At 48.1% G+C, this 14,752-nt stretch overlaps 1 protein-coding gene across 2 annotated transcripts in view; it reads left to right on the plus strand.

Annotated features, from left to right (window-relative positions):
* The window catches only part of BMP1 (bone morphogenetic protein 1), a 70,915-nt gene extending 57,741 nt beyond the window's left edge, over positions 1-13,174 (plus strand). The window contains exons 16-20 of one of the 2 annotated variants that reach the window (XM_044437416.1): positions 6,929-7,054; positions 8,232-8,359; positions 9,848-10,061; positions 11,591-11,841; positions 12,337-13,174. In XM_044437416.1, coding sequence (XP_044293351.1) covers positions 6,929-7,054; positions 8,232-8,359; positions 9,848-10,061; positions 11,591-11,841; positions 12,337-12,471 — 854 coding nt within the window. In that variant the 3' untranslated portion in view covers positions 12,472-13,174. Of the gene's footprint in view, positions 1-5,639; positions 6,085-6,928; positions 7,055-8,231; positions 8,360-9,847; positions 10,062-11,590; positions 11,842-12,336 lie in introns of those variants that run through there. The other variant, XM_044437418.1, reaches the window with a different exon arrangement.
* The last annotated feature ends 1,578 nt before the right edge of the window (positions 13,175-14,752 follow it).

A 14,752-nucleotide genomic window follows, 5' to 3' on the forward strand; every position in this document is an offset into this window, starting at 1 on the left:
CCCTCCTCTGGGTACTTTGCCTCCTAATGTCTTTCACGGAGGGCTCCCGGAGGAGGGCCTCTGCTGCCGATCTCGGGGGGCGGGAGGGCAAATATGGACGCAGGCGCTCCTTTAGGTATCCAGATCCCAAGCCGTTAAGGACTTTATAGGTGATAACCAACACTTTGAATTGAACCCGGACTTCAATAAGAAGCCAGTGAAGCTGGTAGAGGACTGGGGTTATATGAGAACAACGCCCAGTCCCCGTCAGCAACCTGGCAGCTCTATTTTGCACCAATTGAAGTATCCAGACTGTCTTCAAGGGCAGCCCCACGTAGAGCGTGTTACAGAAGTCTAATCAGGAAGTTACCAATGCATGTGTCACAGTCGCCAGGTAGTCGTTCTCCAGGTAGGGACACAGCTGATATATTAGCCGAAGCTGAAGGAAGGCGTTTCTCGCCACTGCTGCTTCTTGAGCTTCTAATGACAGCTCTGGGTCAAGGAGCACTCCCAAGCTGCGAACCTTGTCCCTAAGAGGGAGTGCAACCCCATTCAGGACAAGGTCCAGGTCCCCCACCCCGAAGCCCGAACCACCTACCAACAGGACCTCTGTCTTTTCTGGATTGAGCCTCAGTTTATTGGCCCTCATCCAGTCCATTACCTCGGCCAGGCATCGGTTCAGTACAGCCACCACCTCACCTGGATTAGTTGAGAATGAGAGGTAGAGCTGGGTATCATCAGTGTATTGATGATTCCGCAGCCCACACCTCCTAATGACCTCTCCCAGCAGTTTCATGTAGATGTTGAATAGCAAGGGGGACAAAATGGACCCCTGCGGAACTCCATGGCATAGCTGCCATGGCGCAGAGCCATAGTCCCCCAGCACCACCTTCTGGAATCGGCCATTGAGATAGGAGTGGAACCACTGCAAAGCAGTGCCTCCAACTCCCAGTCCCGCAAGCCTATCCAGAAGGATACCATGGTCGATCGTATCGAAAGCCACTGAGAGGTCCAGGAGAACCAACAGGGACGCACTCCCCCTGGCTCTCTCCCTGCACAGGTCATCATACAGGGCGACCAAGGCAGATTCAGTACCATACCCAGGTCTGAAGCCGGACTGAAATGGGTCCAGATAGTCAGTCTCATCCAAGAGAGCCTGGAGTTGTCCCGCCACCACCCACTCCAGCACCTTGCCCAAAAACGGGATGTTGGCCACCGGTCTATAATTGGCAGCCATCTCTGGATCCAGGGATGCCTTCTTTAGGACCGGCCTGACTACCACCTCCTTTAGAGGGGCAGACACCCGGCCGTCCCTCAGAGAGGCCTTGATGACCTCCAGGATCCAGGCACCAATCCCGTGTTTGGCTTTGGTCAGCAGCCACGGCGGGCAAGGGTCAAGTAAACAGGTGGTGGGACGTACTTGTCCAAGCACCTTGTCCACATCATCAGGCCGCAATAACTGAAATTCATCCAATAATATCTGACCAGATGGAGACATTGGCACCTCCCCTAGAGGATCTGAATCACTAGTTGAGCATAGGCTCAATAATGAGCTCGTAAGCATATTCAGTCAGATTCATCCCATGATTTCCTCCACCTATGCTCTAGACGTCTCCCAAGCTGCTTCATTGCCCGTAATTCATGTGTATACCAAGGGGATGAACGGGCTCTGCCAGACGGGAAAGGACGCTTAGGAGTGATTGTGTCAATAGCTCTGGCCATTTCTCCATTCCACAGTTCAACCAGAGCATCAACAGGAGCGCCAGCTTTATCAACTGGAAACTCCCCCAGAGCTTTCAGGAATCCATCCGGATCCATCCGGCTCCGAGGGTGGACCAACACAATAGGGTCCGCACCTTTACAGAGGGAAAGGCTAGCATCGAGCTCAAACCTCACGAGGAAGTGATGTGACTATGACAAGGGAGTCAGACATAAATTGCTCACCCTCAGATCACCCTCTTCCTGCAGCGTTGAGAAAACCAGGTCCAGCGTGTGTCCATGTTCATGGGTCGGGCCAGTGACATGTTGAGACAGCCCCATGGCCGTCATGGAGGCCATGAAGTCCTGAGCCATCCCGGTCAGAACAGTCTCAGCATGGAGTTTGCAGTCCCCCAGGACCAACATCCTGGGGGTCTTCAATACCAGGTCCGAGACAATCTCCGTCAGCTCAGGAGGGGAGTCTGATGGGCAGAAGGGTGCACGGTACACCAGCAGAATCCCCAATCTGTCTCGGTCACCCAACATCAGGTATAAGCACACTAGACCTGGTCTCGAGAGAACAGGAAGCCCCGCAAGGGAAACTGAAGCTTGATAGATTAAAGCGACCCTCCCCTCCCCTCCTCTCCAGGTGTGGCTGGTGCTGGACTAGATACCTGGGCGGGCACAGTTGAGAGAGGGACACATTCCCTCCCTCCCACCCAGGTCTCTGTAATGCAAGCCAGTTCGGCCCCCTCATCCACAATTAAGTCGTGGATGAGGGATGTTTTATTATGGACCGACCTGGCATTAAGCAACAGCACCGTCAGGCCTGAGGGGCGGTTGATAAGCATACCCGGAACCTTCCGGTTGGAGGAATAACCAGAAGAGGGAACAGGTGTCAACCATCTGTCCCTCCTCCTTCTATGCCGACACGTTAAACCCCCAACGCCATATCGACCATTGCCCAAAACCACCCCAATGGCAGCGCCCACGTGCTCCCCAGGCAACCCCATAGTAGCAGCCAGGCATGAATCCATTCAAGCAATCTATTAAAGTCCAATTAAAATCCAATTAAAATACAGTAAAACCCACCAACCCACCCAGTTACAAAAGCCCACCCACACAGAGTCCGTGTCCTGGCCAGCATGCGCGTTCATGCTCACATTACAAATGTGATTAAGCCAGGACCACTTTACACTTCAAACGTGAAACTGCTTGGAATGTGCAAGAAGATAAAGGTGGACACGCACACCCGCACACACAATAAGGAGCACACACATTGCAGGTTGGGATACAAAGGTGGCTCCTTACATAAAAAGATGAATTCAGAATAAATAAACCTCTGCAGCAAGAAAGTCCCTCTTGCTGGTTTGGTTGAAATTTTTTAGGCTAAAAATAATATCCTTAATTATTTTATTATATATTTTTATTATATCTTGTGAGTGCACAGTCATGTTGATAAGTATAGGATATAAATTATATCCTGGCTGGAGAAAATTGGAATCCAAGCCATCCAGAGCACACTAGTTTGGGAAGACTTAGCTGAATGGTATGCAAATACAATTCATCTTGTGTCCGCAGAGACAGAAAGCACGAGGCTTACAAAGTGATCAACCAGTTCCTTCCCCTTTGTCTCTTCTCACAGAGGCCATGGACGCAGATCTACAGAGCTCCGATAGCTGGATGAAGCCGCGGCTGGATTCCCTGCCCAGTCTCACTGTCCATTCCTTTTCCTCAGAGTAGCCCCAATAGCCCTCGGTGACACAAGTAGCTCTGAGACTCCAAAAGACACCTTCACGTTTCCCCAAACCTCCCTAGTTTCTGGGCATCGTGAAAGCTGTGTGGGGAGGGCAGACGATCCACTCAAGGTTCGTTAGCGCCTTTTTGTCCTTGCAAAGGCAACATTTGCAGAAATGCTTCCTTGTGGGAAAGTCGCCTTTCCCGTCACAATGGGTTGCATCAGAAACCCAAATAAAACCAGGGCAGCTGCTGAGAGACAAAAGGATGTTGCATTCACTTGAGGAAGAAAGAGGCTGCTAGCGTAAGAATCAGGATGATGGGCCATGGTAAGCAAGCAGTTCTGTAGCGCTTCTGACAACCTGCGAATACCATGACCAGCTGGAAGTGCTGCAGGGCGCTTCCCGGATGGTTCCTCAGGAAATCTGGCCAAGGTGCCTGCACAGTCGGCGTTCAGGTAAGGTCCCTCCTGGAAGAATTGTTTAGTAGCCATAAAACTGCAACCTTTGTCCGCAGGTGTCCCAGCATGCCAGCTTGGGATTGCTGCAGGCTAGCACTGTACAGTGCCCTGACTGTTGCGTGCTCATGAATAGCTGAATATTTGCGCTTTTGTTTGTCTGTAATTTCAGCCACAGGACTACATCCGTGCGCTTCAGTGGTTGGGATCTGCATGTATTGCGTGTGTGATCTCGCATTATGGGTGTATCTCAGGCACTAGATCAGTGCCGTTTCCAGCTCAAAGTATCCATTAATAGTCCTCGAATGCAGTGAATTCAGAGAATTCCAAATGGTCTATTCAGAAGGGATTGCAAATCAGTGAAGAGAGTAATTAAGGCATGAAGGAATAATTAGCCCATACACCCTTTTCCTGGATATGCCCTGGGAAAAGCTGCTGCAGTTTGAAACACCTCCTAGACAAAAGTCTCCATTTCCAGATTTGCTTGTGACGACGCCTGTTCCTCCAAGCTCAGTCCACAAACTCACCGCCATCAAAACACAGAAGCAGAGGAGGCTGGCGGTGTGTGCTAAGTGGGGTTCAGGTGTTTTTCAGGAGCAGGTCCAAGGCCAGTCTGTCCTCTTGGTTGCCAGAGGTTGAAGAGGCAAGCAAACCGGCTCCCAAGAGATGTGTCAGGGACTTGATCCTTCAAACACATACTCTGTCGTTCTGATCCAGGACAGCCACATCAGGGCGACTCTGTTGTTGCTAAAAAATGGTAAAACCTAAGGGTTGCAGTCTTCAGAACTTACATCAGAGGTGACAATTAGCTGTAAGCTGTATAGGAAGTTCCACAACAATCCAATGCTGATGACTGTAACTGGATCAGAGGTCTAGATAACTGGTTTCCGTCTGTAATCTCTGTGGCTTAGGATGCAGGACAAATGATTAATATTTCCTGAGGACAGCCTTCCCAGGAACCAGAGACAAAGGCTCTGGAAAGAGCCCTAAGCAAGCAAAAACCATGCGTGCCAAGGTTTCTGTCAGCCTCGAAATCCTGTAAGAACTTACAGGCTCTCCTTCCTCTGCCCTCAGGCCTCTCCTTACTCTGGCCAGTTCTGCATCCCATTGTGACTTTGCTGCTGAGCTGGGAGGGCTTTCAAGGTGAACACTTCCACCCACTAGGTTGCATCTGCTGCAGCTTCTTAATGTTTCCTGGAATCTGGAGCTAATCCAGTTGAGCGTGGCTTTGATCTGAAGCTCTTGAAAGCCCGGTTCCCTTCATGTTGTGAGACTCAATTCTGCGCTCTTCATCCCAAGGCTTCAACCTAGGCAAGCTCCAGGATATCTGGTGGTTTGATGGGACAAGGTCCTATACATCATCTAATGAGTCTTCCTGAGGTTTGGATATCCTTCCCAGGTCTCTCAACTCAGTCTGTGCCCTAAGCAGAGAGTCCATACCGAGGTTGTCATGATCCACTGAAGCTTGACTGGAGGTGTTAGGACTGTAATTATCTTGATTCAGCTGCTAAGACCTCCTCTGACTTCTAGAATGTAACGCTACTCTTTTATGCCATCTCTTTCCTGTAACTGTGTTCTTTCTCTATCTTAGCTTCTTAATTTGGCTGTTTCTGATATGTACTGTAAGAGTTTGGCCTTTCTCACTGCATGGCCCTCCATCTAATTATTTTAAAATAACTTTATGTCTCTCCTCCCCCATCCCCTTGCACCCCCACATGAATTAATTTCCTCTCACCTTTTCTCCATTTCTTCCCCTCTCTCATTGCAGAAAAGAATCAGCTACCAAAAATGCGTCCTCCGGGCTTGAAGTTCCGCCTGAAGAAGCGCATACAAGCCCCACACTGAACTTGGCCACCCTTCTAATTGTTTCTCAGGAACAATGCAGCACTTCCAAAGGAACCGGTCCGCCTAGCCTCCTCATATCCCCAAGACAGAGAGAACCGAGTCTTCCTTCTGTCCTAAGCTTGGAGTGTTTGCCATCAAGAGAACAGCTCTGTCCATTCCCCCTTCCCCAACCCAACAGTTGCCCCAAAGTCCTGACTTGACTGAACTGATTGCTGGTGCTTTTCAAAATTTTCTATTTTGAATCCCCTACGGTGCTTAGATTTCCCTGGTTTGTCATTGACCAGCTGACGTTGTTTTGCATTTTTATTGTGTCTGTGACATTTTCTGTTAAGTAAAGAGGGGCGTTATGTCCCAGTCTCCTTCTTGCATCTCCTTGTTGTCCATGTGTCTGTTTTCTATTCATTCATCTGTTCAGTAAGCAGGTAATGGTTATGCCCATTCTGTATGTGCTATGTGGCTTCAGCTCTGTGTAGAGGTAGGATTGCTTAGAATTACAGCCGATTACAGTTTGACGTCCCCCTTCCTCCACCATCCTTGCTCCCTGTTGTTGATGTCAATTTCATGCTACTGGGAAATAAATCCAGAGAGGAGCCTGTAAATTTTAGAGGCTGCTGAGATGAATCATTGCTTTGGTAGTTGTCTTTTGCATGGAGACAAGTGTTCTGAGAAAAGGCTGGGAACATGTAGGCCCGACCTAGGCATAGAAATGGCATTTGTCACTAGCCTAGAATGAGATAACTCAAGGAAGAAGCAGGTAGAGGTCTGAAAGGGCCAGTCTGTACGATCAGCTGAATCTAGTGGGAAAATAACATGGCAGGGATAGGTCAAAGCTCTTCCTTTCTCTAAACTTCACTTCCTGCAGAGAATTTGCACAGGGAGGGGGAGCCTTAAACCTTCTGGGTATCTGGAGTCCATTACAGTTCAGGAGAAGTTATTTACCAGTTAATTCTGCTGATTTCATAAACTGGCCCAAACTTTAATCTCCCTTATAAGTGGAAAAGGGAGCTCAAGCGTGTGGTAAATGCTTGAGGCAAGGCGGGCTGGGGTGGGGGTTCAGGAGGCAGAACTCTTGCTGTGGGCCCACTTCTGTGGGTCCAAGTTGCTGAATCCCCAAACGGTTCGGCCAATCCAGACATCACCTTGCCACCTGTTGTAATAAACAGCTTGCTCGGTAGGGGGCAGCCTGCTAAGCAAGTGACGCTTCTCTCCTAGACAAAGACGAATGTTCGAAGGATAACGGCGGGTGTCAACATGAGTGCCTGAACACGTTCGGCAGCTACGAGTGCCAGTGCCGCAGCGGCTTTGTCTTGCACGACAACAAGCACGACTGCAAGGAAGGTGGGTCCTTTCGTTTTCTTGGTGAACGCCGCTCCCTCCCCTGCCCCCGTGTGGAACTGCAAATGCCCAGGCTAAAATCCATTGCACAGAAGCCTGCTTGAACCGAGTGATGCAAGACGTACATCTACGGTTAGGCAGTGTGTGCCATGCATAGACCTGCATGGCTTGTGCGGAGAAGGTTCCAGGTACAGTCTGTGGCAGCTGCACTTAAAGGCTCAGGTGAACAGGTGACAGGTAGGATTTCCCTCTCCCTGCAACCCACCCAGGTGAGTTGGAGTAGCATCGGAGTAGGACCGTGATGGAAAGGGAGTGATGCTGTGATGCAGCATTCACCTTTCCATAGAAGCAGGTATGTCCAGTGGCATGGGAGCCTATAGGGAGTGTTCCAGAATTTTCTAGAAGCTTCTAATGGTCCCCATTAGATTAGGTTGCCCCATATCCCAGTAAAGAGGCAGAGTACCACTTGCTTTCCATTTCCTCTGAAGAGGCACAGTTTCCCATAACAAGAAACCAGACTGGCTGCTTCCAATCAAGCCAGTGCAGTTCAGTGAATAGTGTGCCGGACTTGCCAGGTGAGAGCTGTTATGAGCTGTAGATTCACAACTGCCTGCACACCATTCTCTCTCAACCTCACTTCAGTGGTGGCTCCTTGCACAGAGCACAGAGCATGGCAGGATGAGCCACCATCTTGAGGGTGGAGGTAGAAAGATTCCAGATAACCGCTGTGTTTTTCTTATTGCCTTTGATTTGGCAGTTCACTTGTTTTTAGACTCAGAAATTCTGGTATTAGCACTAGTGCTCTGGCATAGTTGTGCAAAAAGGGTTGGCTGTCCAACAACATCTGGAAGGCCACCAATCGCCTGCTTCTGGCTTAGCAGTAGCGTGCATGCCTCACATGCCGAGGTTGTGGACTCGGTCCCTGGACTCTTCAGTCAAAAAGAAAAGAATCCAGTATCACGTGATGCAAATGACTTCTGCATGAGACCATGAAGATCTGCTATTCTGGGCCAGAGAGTAAATCGTCTGATGCGAAGCAAGCCACTTCTTGTGTTTCCATTGAGACCTGTTTGGTAACAGCGCTTTGTGGTGCTCCTACATCTGATGGATAAAGAGTGGGGTGGAATTAGGGACAGAGGCTGCTTGCACTCAGCTGTGCTCCAACTTCTGCTTCTTACAGCTGGCTGTGATCACAAGTTGACCTCCATCACCGCCACCATCACCAGCCCAAACTGGCCTGATAAGTACCCAAGCAAGAAGGAGTGTACCTGGACCATCACAGCCACAGCTGGGCACCGCATCAAGCTGGTAATGTATTGGACCGCAGAGGCCAAGACTAAGAATACATGCATATTCTAGATGAATGGCATTCCAAACTGTATTTATTTATTATTTATGTATCGCAAGCTTTTATATAGCATTCTCTATAGCCAATTGGACCCTCAGAACAGTTTACAAGATTAAAAAATACAATATAATGATAACATAACAAAACACTAATAATACATTTCAATAACAACACATTTCAGCCGTTCAGCACCTGAGCTGCCCATTGAGAGCAAATAAAAGTAAGAGTCAACATAAACAACCATATAAAAAATAAAACCGCAACCCAGCAAGGTATATAACATAATTTTTAAAATTAATTGCTTAACACTTAAAATACTGGGAGAATAAGAACGTGTTTGCCTGCTGCTGCAAGGTGTCACTCTTAAATCAGTAGCGCTTTGATCTTGCCCCCTCTGGCGGATTCTCACATCAGAATTTTCACGAGTGGGAGGGGAGTCCTTTGCGGAGCATAACAATCTAAAATGTAAGAAATAGCCAAGACCAGATTAGCAAGGTTAGCACTACTGTATCTCTGGCCCTCGTGCGCTACGCCAGTGAGGAGTGGCATTCTCGCTTCACATGGTCTGTTACAGTGTTCCTCAGTAAAAGCTACAGACTTCTGAGGCATGTCACGCGATCCCTGCGACAGGACCTCGCAGAAGTATCCCCCCCCCCCCGCTGACTTATCTGCATTTTGCCACGTTGCAATCTGGAAATGAAATGGTTTTAATTGACAGAGTTGCCCCTTGATGTACATGAGACAATCAATACCGTGAAGGTGCAGAATAGCTTTGCTGTGGCACAAGCGTTTAGTAAAGAGACGAAACCGGCACTTGCTGGTTGCGTTTGCTGTGACACGGTCAATTAGGCACTGGTACATCCCATTATCTCCAGCAGTCTCACATCGTAAGTAGTTGACACATACCTTTGCCATAGCAACTCAGATTAAATACAGCATATTGGAACAAACAGCGTCACCAAAGAGCTATCAAAACAGTTCTGGGATAAAGCTTTGCAGAAGCAGCAGTGAGAACTTAGATAAGGAGGGCAATAGTGAGAGGGGCAGCCAAGAAGCCAGTGGCAACTCTGAAGGAGCAGGAGAGAGTCACAGAGAGTCAGGAGAAAAGCATCGCCTGCAAAGTTGGGCTTTATGGAGGAGTGGCATTAAAATGCCACCGCTGCACCAAGCCCATATCAAAGCCGGTTTGCGAAAAGGCTTGTGAGGGACCCAGCGAGCAAGTGGGAGAAGCGTCTCTGGTATGACGAGATAAAATTGAATGTCTGGGCTTCGCTGCAAAGGTCTTCATGTGGGGATGGAGGTAGGAGGCAGTGGCGGAAGACCGTGGAACTGGCTGGGCATGTCATTTCAGAAGAGGGTGTGCAGCCCAGCCGTTCAACAGGAAACTGAGCTGCTGGAGAGAAGGGGGTCACACCTTCTACCATCTGTAAACAAATTTCCTTTTTCAGACCTTCGTGGAGCTAGATATCGAAGGCCACCAAGAATGCACGTATGACCACCTTGAGGTTTACAATGGAAAAGACGCAAAAGCTCCTGTCTTAGGTCGATTCTGTGGATCTAAAAAGCCAGAGCCTATTATTTCTTCCAGCAACCGGATGTTTCTTAGGTTCTACTCAGACAATTCTGTCCAAAAGAAAGGCTTTGAGGCAACCTATACGTCAGGTAACATTCTACCTTGGTTCATGGCTAAACCTGGGTTGCCCTAAAGGAGGAACCAATGTATCAAATGTTATTATCTCCATAGTACTATCCCCATATACTTGGTACATCAGGAGTATCTCCAGAGTAATGGAACAGTTTTAGGCTGAAGTCTTTTAAACGACAAAGGTCAAGACATACAGGTCAAGACATACAAGACGTTCCCAAGCTGGGCTTTGCAGGAGGAAAAAAACCTCTTGCATAAAGAAGTCTTGACTTTTGTTGACATTTACATCGATTTGGCATAGATTTATTTCATATGATAATGGACATAGAAAGGGACATTCAACCCCAACTTCAGCTCCCATCATGCACAAGTATTGAGAATACTGGATGATGAGATTTTTCTGCATAGAACAGACCTTAAAATCTTTGGTTAAGCTTCCTTGATCAGCCAGTATTAATCAATTAATTGTGCTTGTTATGCTGTATGTTATTAAAGCTCAATAACAGAAAGTTGTCACCCTTCACCTTTCCTTCATGATAAAAATGGAAAGGTTTTGGAGAAGGTCTGTGTTTCTCTGCACAGCCTTACACATTTAGTATAAAGTGGGCCCACATTAACAATTTAATATTCACTAACAGAGATGGCTAAATACATTGAATTGCTTATTATTATTATTCATGTGCCACCTTTTTTTTCTTTGCAAGGAGCCCAAGGCAGCCTCCATGATTCTCCTCCTCTCTAATTTTACCCTCACGACAACCCTGGGAGGGAGATTAGGCTGAGAATACGTAGCTGGCCCAAAGTCACCCAGTGCGCATCATGGCCGAATGGGGACTTGAACGTGGATTCCCCAAGTCCCAGCCCACCATGCTAACAACAGTGCCCTAGGAAGCACATCTCCTTTGTGTCCTCGTAGCTCAGTGGCTTAGCCCCGGTTGTGCATGTAGGTCACCCCCTTCTGTTTCAAAGCATTAAAAGATGCTACCTGCCAGAGCAGATTCTACATGAGGCATTTAGCGTGCATTTATCCTTTCCTATTTGTAGTGGTATATGAGTTCTTGAGATTACAGCATGACACCAGTTTTGCTTCAGTACTTCAAGAGCCCTCTCGGTGAGGTTGGTTTGTTTTTTCAAGAGCAAAGAAAATATGGTATTCCTCCTGAAAGTGAAAGAAAACACTTCTGCTCATGCGTATTTGTGTTATTCCACTAAACCATTCTGCCACCTAGAGGTTAAGTAGTGGGAAGGTGGGGAAATAAATGTTCTTCATGTGTTTGGATCTTAATTCTGCAATGAAACTGAAAGTAGATCAGCCTCAGCAGCAGCTCTGTGCTGAAAAACTCTAGATGGCTGAACAGCCCTAGGAGAACTGCTGTCTCTGCAAAACTGCGCTGCTTGGAAGCAAGGAAAGGATTATGTTTCTGTTTGCTCGCAATTTACTCCTCCGTGCAACTTTAGACACTGCACAAATGGGCAGACATTGATTTTTGGGAGGGCTGCCTCTCTTTTGGACCAAAGGTCCCAGTTTGTGTGTTCTCCTCTCCAGAATGTGGCGGCCAGATGCGAGCTGAAGTGAAAACCAAGGACCTCTATTCGCATGCCCAGTTTGGTGACAACAACTACCCGAGCGGTTCAGACTGTGAATGGGTCATTGTGGCCGAGGAAGGTTACGGGGTGGAACTCATCTTCCAGCTCTTTGAGATCGAAGAAGAGGCCGACTGCGGCTACGACTACATGGAGCTCTTTGACGGCTATGATGGGACAGCCCCACGCCTGGGACGCTACTGCGGTTCTGGGGTAAGCAGCCCACCCTCCTGCAACCCTCGTGAGAGGCCTTCCGTGGCAGTGAACATTCCTGTGCTTTAAGGGCTAGGGTTGGCATGGGGGCAGGGCCAGACAGTGGCTGACCGGTTGGCTGTATGGCCAAGTGGATGCCCAAACCCAATAGAACGGCCAGACAGAAGGGCAGGCAGAATTTAAAGGGGCTGCTGATTTGCGGCAATCCCTGCGATTCAGTCCAGGTGGGGAGGATGAGGACAAAGGCAATGGGACCAGTGAGGAAAGGGCGCTGCCCCTCCCTCTGAGGAGGCTTCCCGGCCGCCATCAATCGCTTTGGCCTCTGATACAAATCTGATACCATTGAGCACATGCCGAGTTTTCTTGGCGCGTGTTTTGGATCTGGGGGACAAGACGAGGCAGAGTTCTGTGCATGCTGGAAAGGACAGCATTTTACCTCTGAAGCGGAGAAGTCCTGATTTCCTGGTTGGTTACGTGAGCGCTTGTTCCCTTTAGCCCCCGGAAGAGGTCTATTCTGCAGGCGACTCAGTGATGGTAAGATTCCACTCCGATGATACCATCAGTAAGAAGGGCTTCCACCTACGGTACACCAGCACCAAATTCCAGGACACGCTGCACACACGGAAGTGACTCCTGGCTGTCCAGCCCCCGTAATGGCGAGCAGGCCTTCCGCCACCGGAGGGACACGTCCCTGCCGCTTGCCAAAAGAAAAAAAGACACCCATGGAGAAAATTCAAATAGACTGGAAGGAGAAATACACAGTACACCTCAGAGTGTGAAACACTCGCACAAATATACAGGTGCTGCCGGCCACTCATGCGGACTAGGCTCGGGGGAGTGGGGGGAGTCCTTTCCTGTTAAATAATGTCAATTTCTGTGCCTCTTTCATTTCTTGAGCAGAATGTCTCCAGGACTAACCACTTCACAGTTTCCATTTACCAGTTTGATTTTTTTTAAAAAAATTGTCTATGCTGCTCTCCCTGAATCCCGGAAGTCATGGTTTAAAATCATGCTGGGAAGCCCACCCTATGGCAGACGTTTTCTTTATAAGCTCCATGAAGCAGGTTTACCAGCACAGATGTCTGAATATACAAGCCCAAATGCAGCGGAGATGCCGCCCTGCTTGCAGAAGATTCTATCTGTAGTAACAATGTAATAAACACCCTTTCTTGTACTTCTAAAGAGATGCCCTCAGCCTCTTTAAAGCTTTACCATTTGTGAGGGGTTTTTTATTCTTCTGTTTTCAAAAACAATGTAATTTGAAACATTTCATGCTCCCTCCTTAATTTTTTATTATTATTAAATTAAAATTTGAATTGGAACAAAAGCACAACCTGCAGTTCCCACTTATGCAGTCCAGATCTAAAATCAGGGGAAATGGGACCACCGGCATTCCCAAATCAGCCTTATTTTCCCGGGATTCTTTCTGCTTGCTGGTTCTGGGCAACTGTATCTTCTTGAAGCCCTTTCAGAGACCCTTTTGGCCAATTCTTACCTTAATTTTTGTAGAAGCGTACTGTTTTCAGGTGACCTCTGTGACTGCTTTTGGTCGTCCTGTCCCGTCCCGTCCCGTCTTTTGCAACCCACCATTCACTTAGCATACCTGTGGCAATGAGCAACTCTCCCCAGCGCCTTTCTCGGACTGTGCTATGAGCTTTCCCTTGGCATTCATACACCTGATGGCATTTGTTGTCTGGATATTTGGGTTCTTCTCTGTTAATTTTGGGCAGATTAAGCCACTCCGAAATTGCTGCAAATGTATTTCTGTTGCGCTGTTAATGTCAGGAGTGCTCTGCGGTCGTGGAGTGCAGGACCATGGGCAAGAGGCGATCCAGGGGTGTTTTGCAAGTTTTTATCACCGTTTGACTTTGAAATGGGAAAGAGACTTGTTCATTCTGCTGAGTGGCTTTTGCAACCGTACAGAAGCTGCCTCCCTCACCAGGCCATCTGGCCATTTGGGGTTAAATCTCTTCTCTCAGTCATGAAGCCCTTGGGAAAGAAGAGCTTCTTTCCAAAACCAACAAGAATTTTAACCTGGACTTTCTGGGCCACATCAGGGTCACCTATTTTCATCATCTTTCTTTACTCTTGGGGGATATTACATATGCATGACATTACAAAGAGGACCATATGTGAATCACCCGTGGCTATTCAGAGGGAAACACAGCAACATTCTCGGTTTGCAGACCCCACTTCTTGCCGCCCGCCCCACCCACTGGAAAGGAGGGCTGAGCTGCCCCTGCCCTTGGAATCATTCCAGCCACATGTGCCTCCATATCTGTGTCTCCTAGTTCTACCTGTCAAAATACATTATGCAGGGATTCCATCTTTCCTTCCTTGGTTTTCTTTTTCCTGTAAGAAGGTAAAAAAGATGGAATACAGACCTGGGAAAATACAAGAGGGTTGTTCAAATGGAAGACCATGATGTGTTGACTGCCCCACCATAAAATTCCATCAAGGATGCAGGAAGATTCCAGGTAAAAACTTCACCTGGAAGGCCTGCAGATGAGTCCAGCTCTGGTTAACATACCCACAGGTAAATTTGCCCCGGGTTGCAAATTCATTCACTGGTTGCATTGCTACAAGGGGCAAATGATGAAACCTTACATATGGTAAGTGAGAAGGAGAAAATAGAGCTTTAACTTTACTGTGCAAAATATGTGGTGCTTATTCTTACCGGTTCTAATATCCCTTGGAATTGAGAGGATGGCCACTCAATCATCTGCAGAGTATGTCTTGGGAATAGCAGGCACTTAATCCTGGACGCCATGTAGGGTACCGCTTCACTGCACACCTTGCAAACAACCGCAACAACAGGTCTTCCAGCCCTCTTGGCTCAGAGAAGGCTACATTTAGAAAATTTCATTTTGTCTGTAATGGAAGGGAACAACACGATCATCACCAGGTTTCC

This window comes from Varanus komodoensis, unplaced genomic scaffold (assembly GCF_004798865.1).
Source record: "Varanus komodoensis strain SLA01 unplaced genomic scaffold, ASM479886v1 scaffold30, whole genome shotgun sequence".
NCBI classification, from domain to species: Eukaryota; Metazoa; Chordata; class Lepidosauria; order Squamata; family Varanidae; genus Varanus; species Varanus komodoensis.